Raw genomic sequence first — 18,119 nt, 5'->3', positions numbered from 1 at the left:
TGACCAGCAATTTTGGTATCTGTAAATCCTAAATCCGGCCTTTTTAGTTTCTTATTCCCATCTGTCTTATCTGTTCAGCTAATGACTATTAAGGTTTCATTGCCTCCCTGGGGTTTTTGCTTTGAGAATGAACTGCGTAAAGAATAATGCCTTATTCAACAGAACAACTTGGCAGCAGAAGAGAGGATATGAAGAGAGATTTGGTACTTTCCAGGTTCACTCAAAAAATAAGTATCTATCTTTTCTCCTATGTGAGAGACCTTCTCTGCCTTCTCTTGTTATAAAGTCTTCATAATGAAGATCATTAATGAAAAATGTGTTTTGCTAGGGGAACTAAGTTTTAAGGAGAATCCAGGGACCACTATAATCTGTAATGGTTTTGATTTTTTAGTATCTTTTCAGACAAAAGCAGGCACGTCTCTGAAACATACTCTTGTTTTCCAGAAATATCTTCCGAGCCAGGAGATGATGATGAGCCCACAGAAGGGAGCTTTGAGGGGCACCAAGCCGCAGTGAATGCAATTCAGATATTTGGGAACTTACTGTACACCTGTTCAGCAGATAAAACTGTCCGAGCTTATAATCTGGTGGTGAGTTGATAAATCAATTGGAATGTTTTTGCAGGACTCCAGGCCACACTCTCTTAGACAGTAGGGGAATCCATTTGCTGTCCAAAGATGAGGTGAGTTTTAGACTAGCTGTAGATGAGGTTGATGCCATGGCTTAGCAGGGTCACTGGGGACTTAGCTTCTTCCTGTCTGTCCATTCTGCTTTCTCTGGTGTCACCTCTCCCTAAAGCTAGTTCTCCTCCTGCTCACAGACAGATTTCAGAAGGCCCTGGGGTTTCTTTTTCCTCCCATCGTTGTGAAAATGGGTCCTGTGCTTGACCGTGAACAACCGATTGGCTAGCAGTAGGGCTTGGCCAATCGGGTTCTGGTCCTGGTGTTGCCGATGAGGTCCTTCATGTAGCTGCTACATAATAGGTTAGAATGAGTATCAGGGAAGTACTAGAGGAGGCATTTTTCGTCACAGTTGATTAATTGTCCCAAGTTAAGGAGAGCAACAGTGTTCTTGTACCCAACACTTAGTGTAATCTGATGCTCGTTTATCTCAGTTTTCATAGAATGAACTTTTCATAGAATGAGTTTTGAATTTGGTGTGTGTCAAACTAATTTTGCTTATCAAAGGTGATAGCCAAGAAGCTTTAGGAATACTTCATTGTCTGAACAGACACGACAAAAGTATTTGAAATTGCTGAAGTCTTGAAAGTGAAAAGATTAGATAATGGACCATGAAAATGTGTTCACTCTAGGCAACAGTTGTCTAGGTTCCATTAGGCTGGTGATGGGAAGGGGCAACAAGGACGACAGAAGGAAGGAAGCAGTGGTACCAGGAAATAAGAGTGTAACATTTGGGGGATTGGCTCTAATTCTAAATTGCAAGATAAATGTATGTATGCACATTCTTTGTACAAAGTTAACATTTAGGATGCTCCCCTGTGAAACCATCCCTGGACCACTACGGCCCGTGATGGCACGGGACACATCTCTGAATGTTGTGGAACATTCGTAAGTTACTGATGAAATGCAGGAACTTATCTGGGAAATCAGCTGCAGTTTGGATTTGTCAGATCTTTGGTCCTATGTTGGAGAGCCTTGCCCCAGGCATTAATTAAAATTCTGATCTATCTTACAACAGATTGCCCTAAGTATTTTTGGAATGGCTCAGATAACATAGAGTTGCAGGTACTTAGTTCATGTGACTGTTTACTGGGCATTTAGTAAACAGGTATTTATGGAGCACCCTTCGTATACCAGGCACTAACTGAGGCACAAAGGATACAGCAGCAAACTGTGTGTTTTAGCATTTTGGCTGTTGTGGAGGAAATGTGTTCTCTATGTATGTATGTTCGTTTATGTATCCACAAGTAATGATCTGATGCATGCTTGACTTTAGAGTCGGAAGTGCATTGGTGTCTTTGAGGGGCACGTCTCCAAAGTGAACTGCCTCCTGGTTACCCAGATCTCCGGGAAGAATGCTGCTCTTTACACTGGTTCCAGTGACCATACCATTCGCTGCTATAATGTCAAGGTGAGTGAGTCCAGAGAAATCAGAAATGATCATATTAAGCTGCTTTGGCTGTTATTTACTAGGCAGAGTGGAGACAGATGGTTCATTCTGCCCACTTTCTTATGCTTTGAGCCAATTTTGGCACAGACATACCTCAAAGATACTGCAGGTTGGGTTTCCAGACCACTGCAGTGAGGCGTGAACATCATAATAAAATGAGTCAAAGGAATTTTTTGGTTTCCTGGTGAACATAAAAGTTACATTGATGCTATATTCTGTGAGGTGTGCAGTGACATTTTATCTGAAAAGACAGTGTATGTACCTTAAGAAATACTTTTTTTCTCTCCTCCACAGAGAGGGGAAAAGAAGGAAAAATAAAAAAGAAGAAAAAGAATACTTTATTGCTAAACAAATGTTAGCCATCATCTGCGTTTTCAGCGAGCTGTAGTCTTTTTGCTGGTGGGAGGTCCTGCCTCAGTGTTGGTGGCCCCTGACAGATGTGGGGGTGGTTGCGGCAGTTTCTTAAAAGAAGACCACAGTGAGGTTTGCCTCCATGATCGACTCTTCCTTTTTTGAACCACTTCTCTATTGCGTGTAGTGCTGTTTCATAGTATTTAACCCCCAGTGGAACTTCTTTCAAAATTGGAGTCCATCCTCTCGAACCCTGCCGCTGCTTTATCAACTGAGTTTACGGAATGTTATTAATCTTGTTGTACCTTTCCGTTAGAGTTTGTGGGTGACTAGATGCTTGTCAGCGACCACTCATATTTCAAAAGGACTCTTCTTTTTTTACTACATTATGTATCCGATTGCCCTATAAAAACTATGAAAAGATCTCACGTGGGTTAATCAGAGGCAACATGAATTTTAACATTTGGGCATATTTACTGTCTTTTTTCTTTATTTCACAGTTTTTTTTTTTTAAGATTTTATTTATTTATTTGACAGACAGAGATCACAAGTAGGCAGAGAGGCAGGCAGAGAGAGAGAGAGGGAAGCAGGCTCCCTGCTGAGCAGAGAGCCCGATGCGGGGCTTGATCCCAGAACCCTGGGATCATGACCTGAGCGTAAGGCAGAGGCTTAACCCACTGAGCCACCCAGGCGCCCCTATTTCACAGTTTTATACATGGCATTTATATTTGTAATTTTGTGGGAGAAAATTGAATAATTTCGGAGACTGACTCTTTATAAAAGAAGGTTGGGAAAAGAGGTCAAAAGCTTTGACAGTCTATAGCTTTTTTTTCTTTTTTCTTTTAACTTTACTTTCTCAGTGTTCTAAGATTCATTGTTTATGCATCACCGGCCTATAGCTTTTATCACCCTACCCACAGCTTGTCCATCCTTCCAACCATCATGATTTTAACATCTGTTTCTAGTCCTGTCTAAAAGCTATACTTGGGCCTTTCATTGGTTAGTGTCATTCAGTAACAAATCTTGCGTGCTCACCGTCTTACTAGCAACAGGGCCAGATTACCTAGTTAACTAGAATTGCTAGTATAACCCAGATCGGGAAATTCGTGGAAATCATTTCTTGAAAGTGAGATCAAACAGTACTTATTTAACCTGGATATGCATTAGAATTAGTAAAGAAAAAATTTTTTTTAAGATTTTATTTATTTATCAGTCAGAGAGAGAGAGAGAGAGCGAGCACAGGCAGACAGAGTGGCAGGCAGAGTCAGAGGGTGAAGCAGGCTCCCCGCCAAGCAAGGAGCCCGATGCGGGACTCGATCCCAGGTGGCCGGGATCATGACCTGAGCTGAAGGCAGCCGCTCAACCAACTGAGCCACCCAGGCGTCCCAGAAAAATTTTTTAGAAGATTTTATTTATTTATTTGACAGATAGAGATCACAAGTAGGCAGAGAGGCAGGCAGAGAGAGAGGGAGAAGCAGACTCTTTGCTGAGCAGAGAGCCCAGTGCGGGGCTCAGTCCCAGGACCCTGAGACCACAACCCGAGCCGAAGGCAGAGACTTAACCCCCTGAGCCACCCAGGCACCCCAAGAAATTTTTTTAAATTTTTTTAATTTTTATTTTATTGGGTTTTTTTTTAAAGATTTTATTTATTTGACAGAGAAAGAGATCACAAGTAGGCAGAGAGGCAGGCAGACAGAGGGGGGAAGCAGGCTCCCCACTGAGCAGAGAGCCCGATGTGGAGCTTGATCCCAGGACCCCGAGCTGAAGGCAGAGGCTTTAACCCACTGAGCCACCCAGGTGCCGCAAGAAATTCTTTTTTGAAATGCACATTCCAGAGCCTACTGAATTAGAATCTCATGGATTGAGGAAGAAGCTTGGGGTTCTATATATTTTCAAAGCTGCTCAGCTAATTATGGATCAGCCAACCCGGCACTGGTTTGAAGGAGGCGTGTGGGAACTATTGAAATAGACAATCAGTTACAGGCAAGCACATACATGATTTAAAAAGTGTCAAATATACAACTGTAATCTTTATTTTCCTTTTTAGAGTCAAAGGCAGCTTTACTTTTGGCTACTTCATTTAAAAGTTTAAGGCCCAATTCTTTTTTTTTTTTTTTTAAAGATTTTATTTATTTATTTGACAGACAGAGATCACAACTAGGCAAAGAGGCAGGCAGAGAGTGAAGGAAGCAGGCTCCCCGCTGAGCAGGGAGCCCAATGTGGGGCTTGATCCCAGGACCCTGGGATCATGACCTGAGCTGAAGGCAGAGGCTTAACCCACTGAGCCACCCAGGCGCCCCTAAGGCCCAGTTCTTAGCATCCTTTGAAGAATTTCTACATTCCAAATTAGGAACACGAGTGACATTATTAGAGTCGATATTTGTTTATAGCTTGAGGGTCTTTGGCCAAGTCTAAGATAGTCTTCTACAAGACAGAGGATGCTACATTTTCTTCATAAAAATCGTTTCACACTCTGCTGTAAGAAGGATTGCTTTCACATTTTATTTGCTGTTAACCTCTGCTGATTAGGTGTTGTGTACTTTTGTCAGACACGAGAGTGTGTGGAGCAGTTACAGCTGGAAGACCGGGTTCTCTGCCTCCACAGTCGATGGCGAATCCTCTATGCAGGACTGGCAAATGGCACTGTGGTCACCTTCAACATCAAGGTCAGTGTCTGGCGGGAGAACACTAGAAAGTAGTGTGTGTGTGGAAAGAAGGAGAAGGCAGACATTTTCCTGTTTTCTTGTGTGAGAAAACAACAGAATGAGCTGCTACTCAAAAACTGTTATCTTCTGGTGTAAGTGAAACAAGATCCTTCATTCTGTCTGCTCAGGCCTAAGTGTGCCAGGACCAAAAGATAGCTCTACTAAATTAAACCAAGCCTGATGATTTGGGGCCAAATAATGAGTCATAGGTTAAACTAGTCTATCTCATTTTAAGAATGACCCATGAAAAATAAGCTTAAATTCTTTTGAGTATGACATTGATGTGGTTTGGAACTGATTTAGGGTTTCATGAGGATAACCTATTCTGTAATGTGAACTCAGTCATAGGTTTGCCTTTTGCTCATGTGGCCTCATTCTTTCCTAATCTAAACGTAAATTCATTTGTTGAGCAAACCTTTACTGAGCATTTGTTATGAGCTAGGCCTCAGGTTAAAGCTTAGGAAGCGAGGAGGGACAAGTTCTTGATAGCCCTATATGCTTTGTTAATGTAGGTGGACTTCCATCTTGTGGGCTTTAAAGTAGGAGAGATACGGTCCAGTTTGTATTTTAGAGAAAGTCATCCTGCAGTTGATGATAGAAAAGTACCGGTACTTGTAGAGGCAGGAAGATCATTTAGGAGGCTCTGTCGTAGAAGATGACGTGAACGATCAGTCTAAGAATGAAGAGAATGGATAAAAGATGTAAGAGGTAGAGTTGATGGGTTTGGTTACTAATGAGTTGTAGCTCTGTATCCCAAGGTCATCTGGTCATCTTTTTTTTTTTTGAAAGTGAGTGTGTGAGTGTGCTGATGCAGTAGGCAGGCAGAGGGAGAGGGAGAGAGAAGATCTTAAACAGGCTCCATGCATGGACTTGGACGTGAGACTCTATCTCACGACCCTGAGATCATGACCTCAGTCGAAATCAAGAGTCAGGTGCCTAGCCAACTGTGCCACCCAGGCGCCTCATGGTCACCTTTTGACAGCATGTTATGGTGTTTATTGTGTTATGCCCAGTTACAGTATCATTCATATGTTAGGAATACCTACCAGCTCTCCTTCCACATGTGAGCTGGAACCACTGCTTGTAAGGGATACAATAAAATATCTCATGGCCTCTGCCTTTAAGAAGCTTAAAATCAGGGATGCCTGGGTGGCTCAGTGGGTTAAGCTGCTGCCTTCGGCTCAGGCCATGATCCCAGAGTCCTGGGATCGAGTCCTGCATCGGACTCCTTGCTTGGTGCGGAGCCTGCTTCTCTCTCTGCCTCTGCCTGCTACTCTGCCTGCTTGTGCTCTCTCTGACAAATAAATAAACAAAATCTTTAAAAAAAAAAAAAGCTTAAAATCAAGTAAGAACAATCTAGTCCATAGATAATCAAGTACCAAGTTATATGGTTCACTTGATAGGAATAGATCACAGAAGGGTCATTAGTGAAAGTTGTTGGCATTCCATATGTGAAGTGTTAACAGCCTACATTAGATTTGGTTAGGGTAATAGAAATGAAGAAGAAATAATAGATTTAAAAGATATTAAAGGATAAAACTTGATAATGACCTTATTCCTTTTTTGGGAGAGTAATGTTATCAAAGGTGGCTAGAAGTTAGGAGCAGGACTTTTGAGGCAGGGTGAGAACAAAAAATTCAAATGGAAATGGTCCCTGACTGGTTGACAAGCCCCAGAGAGGATGGACCTTGACAGAGAGATTTGAGAATCTCTGCAGACATGGAAATTTTGAAGTCGTATGAGGGCTGGGCCCTTTTTGGTTTGGCCATACACCTAGAATGCAGTGCTTCTGAGATCTCAACAGAAAGCCAGTGTTGGTTCTCTGTGCCTGGCCCTGAACTCCCACCAGCCTGTCTCCCGAGCACCTAACGTGATTGGAGTCATTGCTTAGCCCTAGACGCTCCCAGCTGCTGCTTTGTGCTTAGTTTCTGGGAGTTTCACCACTTATGTGCACCTGAAGTTCCTATTTATTTATTTATTTATTTATTTTTAAACTTTTTTTTTTTTTTTTTTTAAACATAATTTCCACCCAGTCTCTACATAGGGCTTGAACTCATGACCCCAAGATCAAGAGTAGCATGCTCCACCTCCTGAGCCAGCCAGACACACCCTCTACCCCCCACAGTTCCTTTTTAGAAGTTTTGGGGAAGTGGGAGACTTTAGGAACAAGACTGGTATGGGGATGAGGGAAGTAAGTCTAAGATCTGAGATTAAGGAATGTTTGGGAATTCAGGATGTGACCATGCCACTCTGACTGATGTAAAAGGCTTCTCCACTTCACTAAATGATGTCGTGAGAGGTGACATAGAACGAGAAATCAGAAGAAACTGAGAATAACAGAAAGGTAGAGAATGAGAGACTCTTACCAAAATTAGACCTCAGTAAGTAATTCTCAGTGGAGAAATTTGGAAATGTGACTAATTGATTGCATAACTTTTGATGAGAAAAAAATCAGGGAAAGAGTTTCTGGGTCTAAGGCGTGGAAGATGTGTTAGAATGTGAAAAAAAAAAAGTTGATCATTTGTTATCATTAATGTAAGGGAAGTGAGAGAAGGCATAAAAAGAGAATCAAGTACTAATTATGATCAGATACTGTAGTTTAAAGTTAGAAATGTGTTTATAATGCAAGAGTTTGCTGTGCCCCCACTGGATTAGGGGAGGAGGGAGTCTTGGACACAAAGAGAGTTGGAATGAGAATGGCAGAAGTTGGGAAGTTAAAGACAGGGAATGGGGTATGAGAACTTAAGTACAGATAATAGAATTAGAGAGTTCATATCAAGGTAGTGATTTGGGTTAGTTGATTTTGCATTTACCAGCTGAGTTTCCTTTACTTCATATAATGGTGGCTTATTTTTCAGAACAATAAACGACTTGAAATCTTCGAATGCCATGGCCCTCGGGCTGTTAGCTGTCTTGCCACAGCACAGGAAGGCGCCCGAAAGCTGCTTGTTGTTGGGTCTTATGACTGTACCATTAGTGTTCGTGATGCACGGAATGGACTCCTCCTCAGAACTCTGGAGGGCCACAGCAAAACCATTCTTTGCATGAAGGTAAGTACAGGGCAAGAGAAGAGGTGTGGGTTGTCTGGCACAAATAGAGGGGTTTGAGTGGCATTTCCCTTGTTGTCTAATGCCTTGTTTAGAACACATCATCTTGAAAAAAGCAAGGAGATTACAGTGCTTGGGTCACTGTACTGTATCTTAATGTATTAACAGAGAGGTGTATTTTATTATAGAATGTAGATATACTTCAAAGCCCTTTCGGCTATTTCACAATCATTCTGAGGAGGCAGCAAACCCAATAATATGTTTTCCATTCATCCCAGCACCTGGTGGTAGGACAGAAGTTTCACTTTAGAAAATTTGAGGAACTTATTATTTTGTCCCTTGTTCATGCTCATCTCAAAGTAGGTTATAAATTAGAATTCAACAATGTGCTTTACAGGTTACAGAGAAAACTCAGACCCTTATACCAAATCTAATTCAATGAATCTTTTTCTTTAAGGTGGTGAATGACCTTGTGTTCAGTGGCTCCAGCGATCAGTCAGTCCACGCCCATAACATTCATGTAAGTTGTGTTGATGTAAAGAAATCTTTAATGGAATGATGGTGAAAGCTTGAAGGATTCTTCAGACCTCCTGCAGTTCAAATGAAAGCCCTTTTTCCAGTGAAAAGTTTAATAACAGTCTGTACCTGTATGAGCTCTTGGAAGGTAGTGAGCCATCTGGAAATTGTGACCCGATCAACAGTTTTAATGGGGGACAGATTCAAAGTTTATGTAAGGTTTAGTTTGCTTCATTTGAACTTGAGATAAATTGAGCAGCTGAGGCTCCAAGAAAGTGGGTATGCTATGTAGTTTAAAATAGAACAAATAAAAACAGCCAAGAGACTCTGCTTGGGTCCTAGAGGCAGCTCTGGGAAGCTCAGTGCCTGGCTATAAACCTGGGGACAGTGCAGCCTCAGGGACTTGTCCAGGTGCAGTGGGATGAGAGAAATGGAAATACTTCAACACCTATAAAATATATGCAGATAGAGTTGTGGGCCTTCCCTTTCTGTGACACCAGCTTCTCTCCATCAGGGTACATTTCGTATATGTTGTATACCTGTATTGTGATGAATGCTTGTGTGAGTACTTCAGCTGTTAAAATTAGTTCAGCTCCCTTATGTACAAGTAGCTTCGGAATTACGACTTAGGGAACAATGGCACCTGAAATCTCAAAAGTCAGAAGGAGTCTTGAAAATCAGTCTAGTGACTTGTCTCTTTTTGGATGCAGACCGGTGAGCTCGTGCGGATCTATAAAGGTCACAATCACGCAGTGACTGTGGTGAATATCCTAGGAAAAGTGATGGTGACTGCTTGCCTGGATAAATTTGTTCGTGTCTATGAATTACAGGTAGAATTTAGATCCACTCTTTTGCTTCAACAATTTGGGGAGAATATCTGCCTGGGTTTGGTGTTAATTTTTTTTTTTAAACTAGTAAGGTTGGGGTTGGGCCCAGAAATTTGCATTTTTCAGAAGACCTCTAGATAATGAAGTAGATGGTCCGTGGACTATACTTTCAGAAAAATACTCCGAGGCTTGTGGTGAGGCTCAGATCCATACCGGAGGGTTACAGGCTGCAGCGGTAGTCTCTAAAGCCTGCCTAGTGCTCCCTGTGTGCAGTTTCAGGTTGGAGACTTTGACACGACACAGAAATTAGTTCTCTCATTTCCAATGGCCAGTACCTCCTCTGAGGACTTACTAGAAAGATGGTCATCAGATTACATTTCTGTGAAAATGCTCCCGATGCCTCACCATAGTGCCTCGGGTATGGTTTTAATCCTGTCAGAGGCCTCCGGGGATTATGCTTATTAAACACAGAGTATGAATAACCTTAATTCTCTTTCTGTTTTGTTCCTCCACCTAAGTCCCATGATCGACTGCAAGTTTATGGAGGACACAAAGACATGATTATGTGTATGACCATCCATAAAAGTATGGTGAGTATTATTGGCCATGTCACATATTGCTTTAGAATATGTTCACTAAAAACTACAAACTCTATCACTCCCAAAGATGATATCTGTTTCTGATACGCTTCATTGTTGAATCCTTTATCTTTTGGTGTAGTATCAACAAGTAACAACAAGTAACCCAGTGATATTGTTGAATATTCTCTTTGCTATATTGATAAGTGAAAATAATTACAATAAAAATCTGATACCCCCATGAAAGAGAAAATAAGTTTAAGACCTGCCCCCTAAAAATTGAGTGGTGCTTTTTCCAGAGCCATTACGATCTGAACAGAACGTTGGAATGGAGTCAGGAGACCTGGCCAGTATGGCGAAGCGAAAGCAGTCCTAAAAGTAGAAGCTAATTCACTCAACCCTCCTAAGCCTCGATTTATTTTATTTTTAAATTACGGGTTTGAAGGAGAGTGGATGTTTTTCAGATTCTGAGCAGTAGCACCCCTTGTTGCGATGGAACGCAGCTGGCTCCCGTGTAATGCGTAGTGTAGCGTGCCGTGCTCGGGGGCCCGGGGGCCCGGGGGCCTGGGGGCCTCCAGCCCTGCACTGCTGCTCTCAGCCCGGCTCTCAGGAGTGGCTCCCTAAGAAGCGGAGCTTCATAGTATCCGTGCTAGAACATACATAGCTGTGGTAGGACTCAGGGCTGGCTTTGGTTTTGGTTTGTGTTTTCTTACAGCTGGCACAAAGAGCTTTTGACACATATTTTGAGGATGTTTAGTCATTGATTTTTTTGTGTTTTGTTTTGGTCTAATACGAGAAACCACTTTTTCCAGATTTATACTGGCTGCTACGATGGCAGTATTCAAGCTGTGAGGCTGAATCTGATGCAGAATTACCGTTGTTGGGTAAGGAGTGAAACTGTTCTCCTAGCCAGACTTACGAGTTGCTTAAGATCTAATTTATAGATCTTCATTAGCATCAACTAAGCATTTTTATATTTGAGCATCAACTTTTTGCCTCCCACGAGAGGGCAAGGAAGCTTATTTTTATTGTTTTATTTTTTATTTTTAAAAAAGATTTATTTATTTTAGAGGGAGGGAGAGAGAGAGCGTGAGCATGAATGGGAAGGGGAGAGGGTGAGGAAGAGAGAATCAGACTCCACACTGAGCATGTAGCTTGACATGTGGCTTGATCTCACCACCCTGAGATCACAACCTGAGCTGAAACCAAGAGTTGGATGCTTAACCAACTACGCCACCCAGATGCCCCAAGGAAACTTATTTTTTAAGCTATACATAAAATGTTTCCATACTTCTTTCATGAATAATCTAAGATTAGATATAAAGTATGTCTACATATTATCCCCTCAGAGATCATCTCTCTGGTGATTTTTGCTTGTTTTATTATAAATCAATACATTTTTACAAAAATATCAATTGTTACAGAAGTACAGTTGACCCTTGAACAGTGCAGGGGCTTAGGGGTACGAAACCCTGTGCAGTTGAAAATCCACATATAACTTTTGACTCCCTAAAAGCTTACCTGCTAATAGCCTACCCTTGATCAGAAGCCTTACCGATAACACATATTTTGTATGTTAAATGTCCTATATACTGTTTCCTCACAATATGGTAAGCTAGAGGAAAGAAGATGTTACTAAGATCTAAGAAGTGGTGCCTGGCTGGTTCCATTGGTAGAACATGTGATTTGATCACAGGGTCATGAGTTTGAGTTCCATGTTGGGCATGGAGCTTACTTAAATAAGTAAATAAAATCATAAGGGAATGAAGATACATTTACAGTACTGTACTATATTTATTGAAAAAAGTTCACATGTAAGTGGACCCGCGCATTTTGAGACCATGTTGTTCAAGGGCCAACTGTATGTGAAATAAAACATGGAAGTGCTTATTTTTATGACCTGCCCGCTGTCTTATACTCATGTATTCGTGGTTTGGTTTGCTTTTTGGTTTTCTCAGTGAAGGACACAAAATATAGTACAACAGGATCTAGAATACAAAGGGTTAATTCACCTAGAGAAATGGAGAAAATACCATCTGGTTTTAAGGCTGGAGGGGATGGAATAGTGCTACAGGAAAAACTCAAATTTGCATTATTTTATAGAAATGAACCTGTTACAATTGTAGGGTTTAAGACAAGCAAGCCTGGAGGGGAAAAAACCAAGACAAAGAGTCTTGATGCTTTCTGACTAACAAGTGAAATTGAGAATTGAGCCACATTTTTAGTGGAGTAGGAATTTTAAAAAAGAGGGGCGCCTGGGTGGATCTTTTGGTTAAGCATCCAGCTCCTGGTTTCAGCTCAGATCATGATGTCGGGGTCATGAGATTGAGCCCCAAGTTGGACACCATGCTCAGTGGGGAGTCGGCTTGAGATTCTTTCCCTCTGCCTCTCCTCTCTCCCTCTCCCCACTTGCATGCTAAATAAATAAATAAACGAATAAATAAATAAATAAAATCTTTAAAAAGAAAAAAAAAGATTGTGATTCAAGTGATAAAGATTCTCTGTAAAGTCAGGCTTCTAGGGTGTAGTTTTCTTTGTCAGACATATTTATTTTCAAGTTACGAGTCAGCAGTTCTCAGAATTGTGAAACACAGCCCCTTCAGTATTATAGAGAGCTCTTACCCTTTTTTTTTTTAAAAGATTTTATTTATTTATGTAGAAAGCAAGCAGTGAGGGAGAGGTGAGGGTGGGGAGGAGAGAGAGAATCTCAAGCAGACTCCTGACTGAGCATGGAGCCTGACTCAGGGCTCCATCTCACAATCCTGAAATTGACCTGAGCCGAAATCAAGAGTCAGATGCTGAACGGATTGAGCCACCCAGCACCCCCCTTTTTTAAATAAATGGACTAAGGAACTCATTTTATGATGGCAAGATAAAAAATAAACGTGGCTTAAACTGAATTTTATGGTAACGTGTCCGTCAATATATGCTAACCTTTTCCTCTAACAATGTGGCTATCTGGGTGCCTCGCCTTCTCAGTAGAGCAAAGTGTTGAGACTCCAGTCTTTGCAAGACTGGAAAGAATATTCCTCAGAATATTGGTGATTGATGTGGATGCCTCCAGCTTTGTTACATTTTCTAGCCAAGAATAAAGAATAAGGGGCTTGCTTTTTGCTTCTGCAGTCTGTACAGGATACAAGCGAGGACTGCTCTAATTGCGATTGCATGGTTCCTATACACTTTCCCCTTACCCTTTCATTGCCTTTCTCCCTAGTGGCATGGCTGCTCTCTGATATTTGGTGTTGTGGATCATTTGAAACAACATTTGCTCACTGACCATACAAATCCAAACTTTCAAACTCTGAAATGTCGCTGGAAGAACTGTGATGCTTTCTTCACTGCAAGGAAAGGATCCAAACAGGTACGTGAGAGGGACCAGAGGCCAACCTCGGGTCATTGGACTCCTCAGAGCAGGCAGACCTTTTAGGCCTTATTAGAATGTTCAGAATTGCAATAAATAGAGTTTAGGGATTTTCCTTTTTATTATTATTCAGAGATTTGGGGAATAGCTTAATGAGGTTTCAAATGATGAATTAGGTAGTTTTTGAGAAAGAGCCTTAAGAGAATGTTTTTAAATGTTTCAGATCTAATAACTGCACCTGGAGGATTATTACAATATTTTTGTGTGAGATAAGAACTCATCTCTAAGTGCACAGTTTCATATAAATTGCCTTCCATGTATGGATCTTAGAATGTACCCGGAAAGCTCTCCTTGGCTTGAATTTTCTCTTGTCTTACTACCAGCTTTTCTCTCACGGGCCCTTTCCCCTTTATTCCTAGGACGCTGCGGGACACATTGAAAGACATGCTGAGGACGACAGCAAAATTGATTCTTGAAGTTTTTTGCCTCCCATGTTGGGAAGTTATCATTTGAACTAATTTTACATTGGCCCTTCTCAGAGGCCACAGTCTTCCCTTCCCCAGAGAAGCAGGGAAGGAGAAAATGGTTACTAGCCAGGCTTACCACTAGCGTAAGTCTGGGCAGCTCTATGGGATGATAGGTACACTTTAAGTTCTTACTGGAGGTTTGTCAAATTTAAACAGATTTTAAGGAACCATACTTCTCTGGGACAGCATGGAACGTAGTAATCTGTGCTACTAGTATTTTCCAGATGTTGATTAAAGATACAGATCTTAATTCACTACCCAGTCTGACCCTAATCATATCTATTTTTTTTATTGTTTTTAGTTTGTGATTTTTAGTTTATGTTCTTATGATGGTTTAAACCGTAGTCCAGCTTTTACGTACAAGTTTGTGCAAATGCTAGATTTTTAGGATCACTTTTAATTTTTTTAGTTCTAATAACTGGGTATTTAAATTAGAAGCAACTAGTTTCCTTTCTTAACAATTATGTGCAGTGTGTTTCACTATTCTCTTGCCTTGTAGATGGACAGAGCTGGCTTTATATGCCAAAGGGACACACAGTAGATTTTCAACAGCTAGGGGGACTGCTCTGCTGATTATATTTTAGAAATTCAGCAAATCACATAATGACAGGTCCTCACTGATAGCATTTCCTATCAGACATCTATGCACATTTGGCTGGGAATGCTCAGTTCAGGACAGTACACAGACCTAACATCTACCTTGCAATGTTGCTGTTAGGCCCCGGGCGCACACGGTCTAAGTATTGTCAGGCTGTTTGAACTGGAGTGTAGCCTTTATTTCCCTTTCCAGTTTCTGACTCTCTAGGCCTGTTGGGGGTGTGAAACCCCTTAGTTTGCTCCATTGCCAAACCCTCTCCGTTCCGCTCTCTGGCTGTGCCTAGACTCTTGGCAACCATCACATACTTCCTCTAGGCTCCCAGGGTGCTTATCCCCCACCTGCAGCACCCAAGATGGGGGAGTTAAGATAAAGCATCTGCATACAGTCTTTAGGATCTCAAGCAGGCTTCTTAGAAACTGATTTCTGAAACTGGAGTCTTGTCTTCACCTCCCTTCTAGCTGGCAAAGAAGAGTAGAGTATGAGGAAGGTAAAGACTCCAATTTTCCACTGAGAGCAACCAAGTTAACACAGCCTAGTGAGACTGCTTTGTTTTTGGAATTTCTCTGGACTCTTGAGAGAAGCTGTAGAAGTGTTGCTTTCTAGCCTTTTGTTTCTGGATTCTCAAAACTATGAGAGAGTCTCCAGAGAGCTAGAAGAAGGGAGAAGAGCCCAGTGCCACATATGAGACTTGGGGATGTGGTGCATACTGTTTTCTGGGATTGCAGAGCACACAGGTTTTTTCACCCATTTGTGTGCACACATCTACTCACAGCTCTTCACTTGGGCTCTGGGGCTGGGGACTTCACCCAGCTTCATGGATGGATTTCAGGAGGGTATAATAGTGGATGCAAGACTAAGTATGTGTTTTTTTTCCAGGAAAGGCTCTAGCAGTTCTTACTGGAACCATAAACAAAGAACTAATCTAGGAGGTACTACCAAATAATGAATGGCCCCACAGACTATTTCCTTCTATCCTTAAGAACAGGAAAACTTTTTTTTTTTTTGACCACACTATTGATAGTTGCATGATACTTGAGAGAGAACAGAGCGAAGATTCTCTTGCATAAAATGTATCTGTGCTGTTTCTGTATGAGATTCAGAAGCTTTCTTACCTCTCCTCCCCATTTCTTATAAGGATGACCAGAGCAGTCAGGCTGTCGTGTGGGTTTGGGAAGGGTGATTTCCCAGGAAGGCATATTGGAATTTATTACTAAACCTGGTGTTTTATTCGGGTCCGTGATGAAGCCGTGTTCCATGGTGACTGGGCATTGTGCTATGAAAGTCTTCCACGCTCTGTTGCATGGTGCCCTTCTGCCCTGCCCGAGAACATGTCTGAAAAGAGGAGAGTGGTGAAGCTTTGGTACAGCAGGAAGGGATTATGTGAGGTGTTGGGCAATCGTGGGGAATGTTTGAAGGTATGAGCAGACTGATAGAATCAGTAACAACCGATTTGGGTTTAATTTTGGTAGAATTGTGCACAGTCTTTCTGCCTTTGTGTGTGCAGCTGTGACTGTTCCTTGTATGTATGTATGGGTGTGGGCACCTATACTTGTAATACTTTTCCTCATTTCACAAACTTTTTTTTTTTTTTTAAGCCATGGTAATACCGTCTTTCTTTCAAGAATTTGTAAAATTCTTTTAACCCCAGGTTGGTGTGTTATCCTAAATGCACGGTTCTAGCTGTCGATTTAGAAATAAAGGCACCATAAGCATCTTGGCTGCTTATGGTTATGTTATTGCTTTTAAGAGTCTTGAAAGTTACGCAGAACTTAGGCTGCTTTCTGTCTTTTACAATGTCTTAACTGATTCTAGCCTTCCGTCTTCCCTTAGAGAAGAGCTGTGGCTCAGGTTTTTGTGTTGACTTGGTGTTTAGTACTTAATGAAGGAAGGGAAATGTTCCATGACCGATAAAACCCACCTCATTTCTTATAAGGGGTTGGAGGCCATTATGAGAATGTTATCCTTAGTTGCCTGTGCCTACTTCTAATGGCTGGAAGCCAAGAAAACCATAGTATCTGTCCTTTGGTGTGCATATGCTAGTGTTTTAATGACAGTTTACGGCAAACTATCAGTCACTTCAAGTTTTTTCCTAAAGTTTTTAATCAGGTTCAGAATGTGTTTTAACACACTCCTCTGCTGAGTGATAAAGCAGTTAAACACATAAGAGCAAAGAATTATCTCCACCTGATGTTACTTGAATTTGAGGGAATGCCATTGCTACTACACTCCTGCTTTTGTGGGGGAAACTGTTTTCCTGCCTCAGAAGTTAGCAGTTGAGTGTTTAGCTCCTGACTTACCTATAATGTATAGGCAATATCATTGCTGTTTAAGTGATCATTTGCCTAACAAAGGGGCTTTTTTGTTTTGGTTTTGGGGTAGATAATATAGTAGACACCTTTAGTGACTAGGTATGTGGATGGTGTGGTGGGAGTAGGTGTACAACACTTAGTGGAATGGCATGATATATTTTATGGAAGAGAATTCACTGGAGGGGAGATCACAGTATATCGTGAAGTGGGATTTAAACAGCACATACCCTCTGGTTTGTGCAAACAACTGTAGTTTGTATACGCTGACTTACAAATTTTGTTTCTGCTACCAAAAGGAGAGCTCCTAGAACTGTTACGAAGGCCATGCCTGCCACATTGGAAAAACTGTGATTTCATCCCTGCCCCAAATCATCATGATCAGGATTTCAGAGTGACTGATAGGGTAGAAGCTATGGTGGAGGTGATTTGGACTATACTGAGTTCCATGTGTAAGTGGATATGAAATTCTGGTATATTAGACAATAATCTCTAACGTCACCTCCAGGCCCCAAGTATATGGCCCTGCTGGATCACATGGCAACTAAAGTTTCCTAGATTTGCTTTACAGTTCAAGGTAGTAGCCCAGTTGAATTGGTGGGGGAGGAAGTCAAGGAGGAAAGGCTGTTGAAGAGCTTTTCTCCTGCTTGAAAGATATATATGCCCTAGAGCTGCTCCGGTACCCTTGGTATCTGAATTTTTTTATATATTGAATATGGATTAGAAGAATGAAATCAGATGACATTTGACTGCAAAAATGTTTATAAGCAAATAGCTTAGTCTTCTTACATTTTGGTATAAAGCTGTGAACTTCATAACTTTGTAAAGCAAGATATAAAGCAAATTCAAGAGGAAAATAAAGTACTTTTACTAATTGTTTACTTTTGCTACCTTATCTGCGTATTAATAGCCAACCCTTTTTTCTCCATGTTGTGATAGACAGCAAGAAGGAGATTGGGTGGAAGGCACAAGATGGCTATAGATATACCACACACCGTGGTCCAGATAAGTTTGGCGAACAGCTACATTTAAGGATTTGTCCAAGGTCATGAGACAGTTAATTAGTTAGTGAAGGAGCTAGGATTAAAACTACATCTTTGGGGTTTAAGATGGCTATGTAGGAAGAGCTTGAATTCACCTCCTCCCACAGAAAACAAATTTACAGCTATATAA

General features: G+C 41.4%; 1 protein-coding gene across 2 annotated transcripts in view; it reads left to right on the top strand.

Moving 5' to 3' along the window:
• ZNF106 (zinc finger protein 106) overlaps window positions 1–17,827 on the top strand; it is a 68,921-nt gene extending 51,094 nt beyond the window's left edge. Inside the window, exons 13-22 of one of the 2 annotated variants that reach the window (XM_080808789.1) lie at window positions 445–590; window positions 1,957–2,091; window positions 5,031–5,147; window positions 8,045–8,236; window positions 8,691–8,753; window positions 9,460–9,579; window positions 10,095–10,166; window positions 10,967–11,038; window positions 13,369–13,515; window positions 13,935–17,827. In XM_080808789.1, the coding sequence (XP_080664915.1) occupies window positions 445–590; window positions 1,957–2,091; window positions 5,031–5,147; window positions 8,045–8,236; window positions 8,691–8,753; window positions 9,460–9,579; window positions 10,095–10,166; window positions 10,967–11,038; window positions 13,369–13,515; window positions 13,935–13,991 (1,121 nt within the window). In that variant the 3' untranslated portion in view covers window positions 13,992–17,827. The remainder of the gene's footprint in view (window positions 1–444; window positions 591–1,956; window positions 2,092–5,030; window positions 5,148–8,044; window positions 8,237–8,690; window positions 8,754–9,459; window positions 9,580–10,094; window positions 10,167–10,966; window positions 11,039–13,368; window positions 13,516–13,934) is intronic. The other variant, XM_080808790.1, reaches the window with a different exon arrangement.
• Window positions 17,828–18,119: the final 292 nt, after the last annotated feature.

Source organism: Martes martes (assembly GCF_963455335.1).
Source record: "Martes martes genome assembly, chromosome: 7".
NCBI classification, from domain to species: domain Eukaryota; kingdom Metazoa; phylum Chordata; class Mammalia; order Carnivora; family Mustelidae; genus Martes; species Martes martes.
Note: the sequence above shows the minus strand (reverse complement) of the source record. Positions and strands in the feature narration are given on the sequence as shown.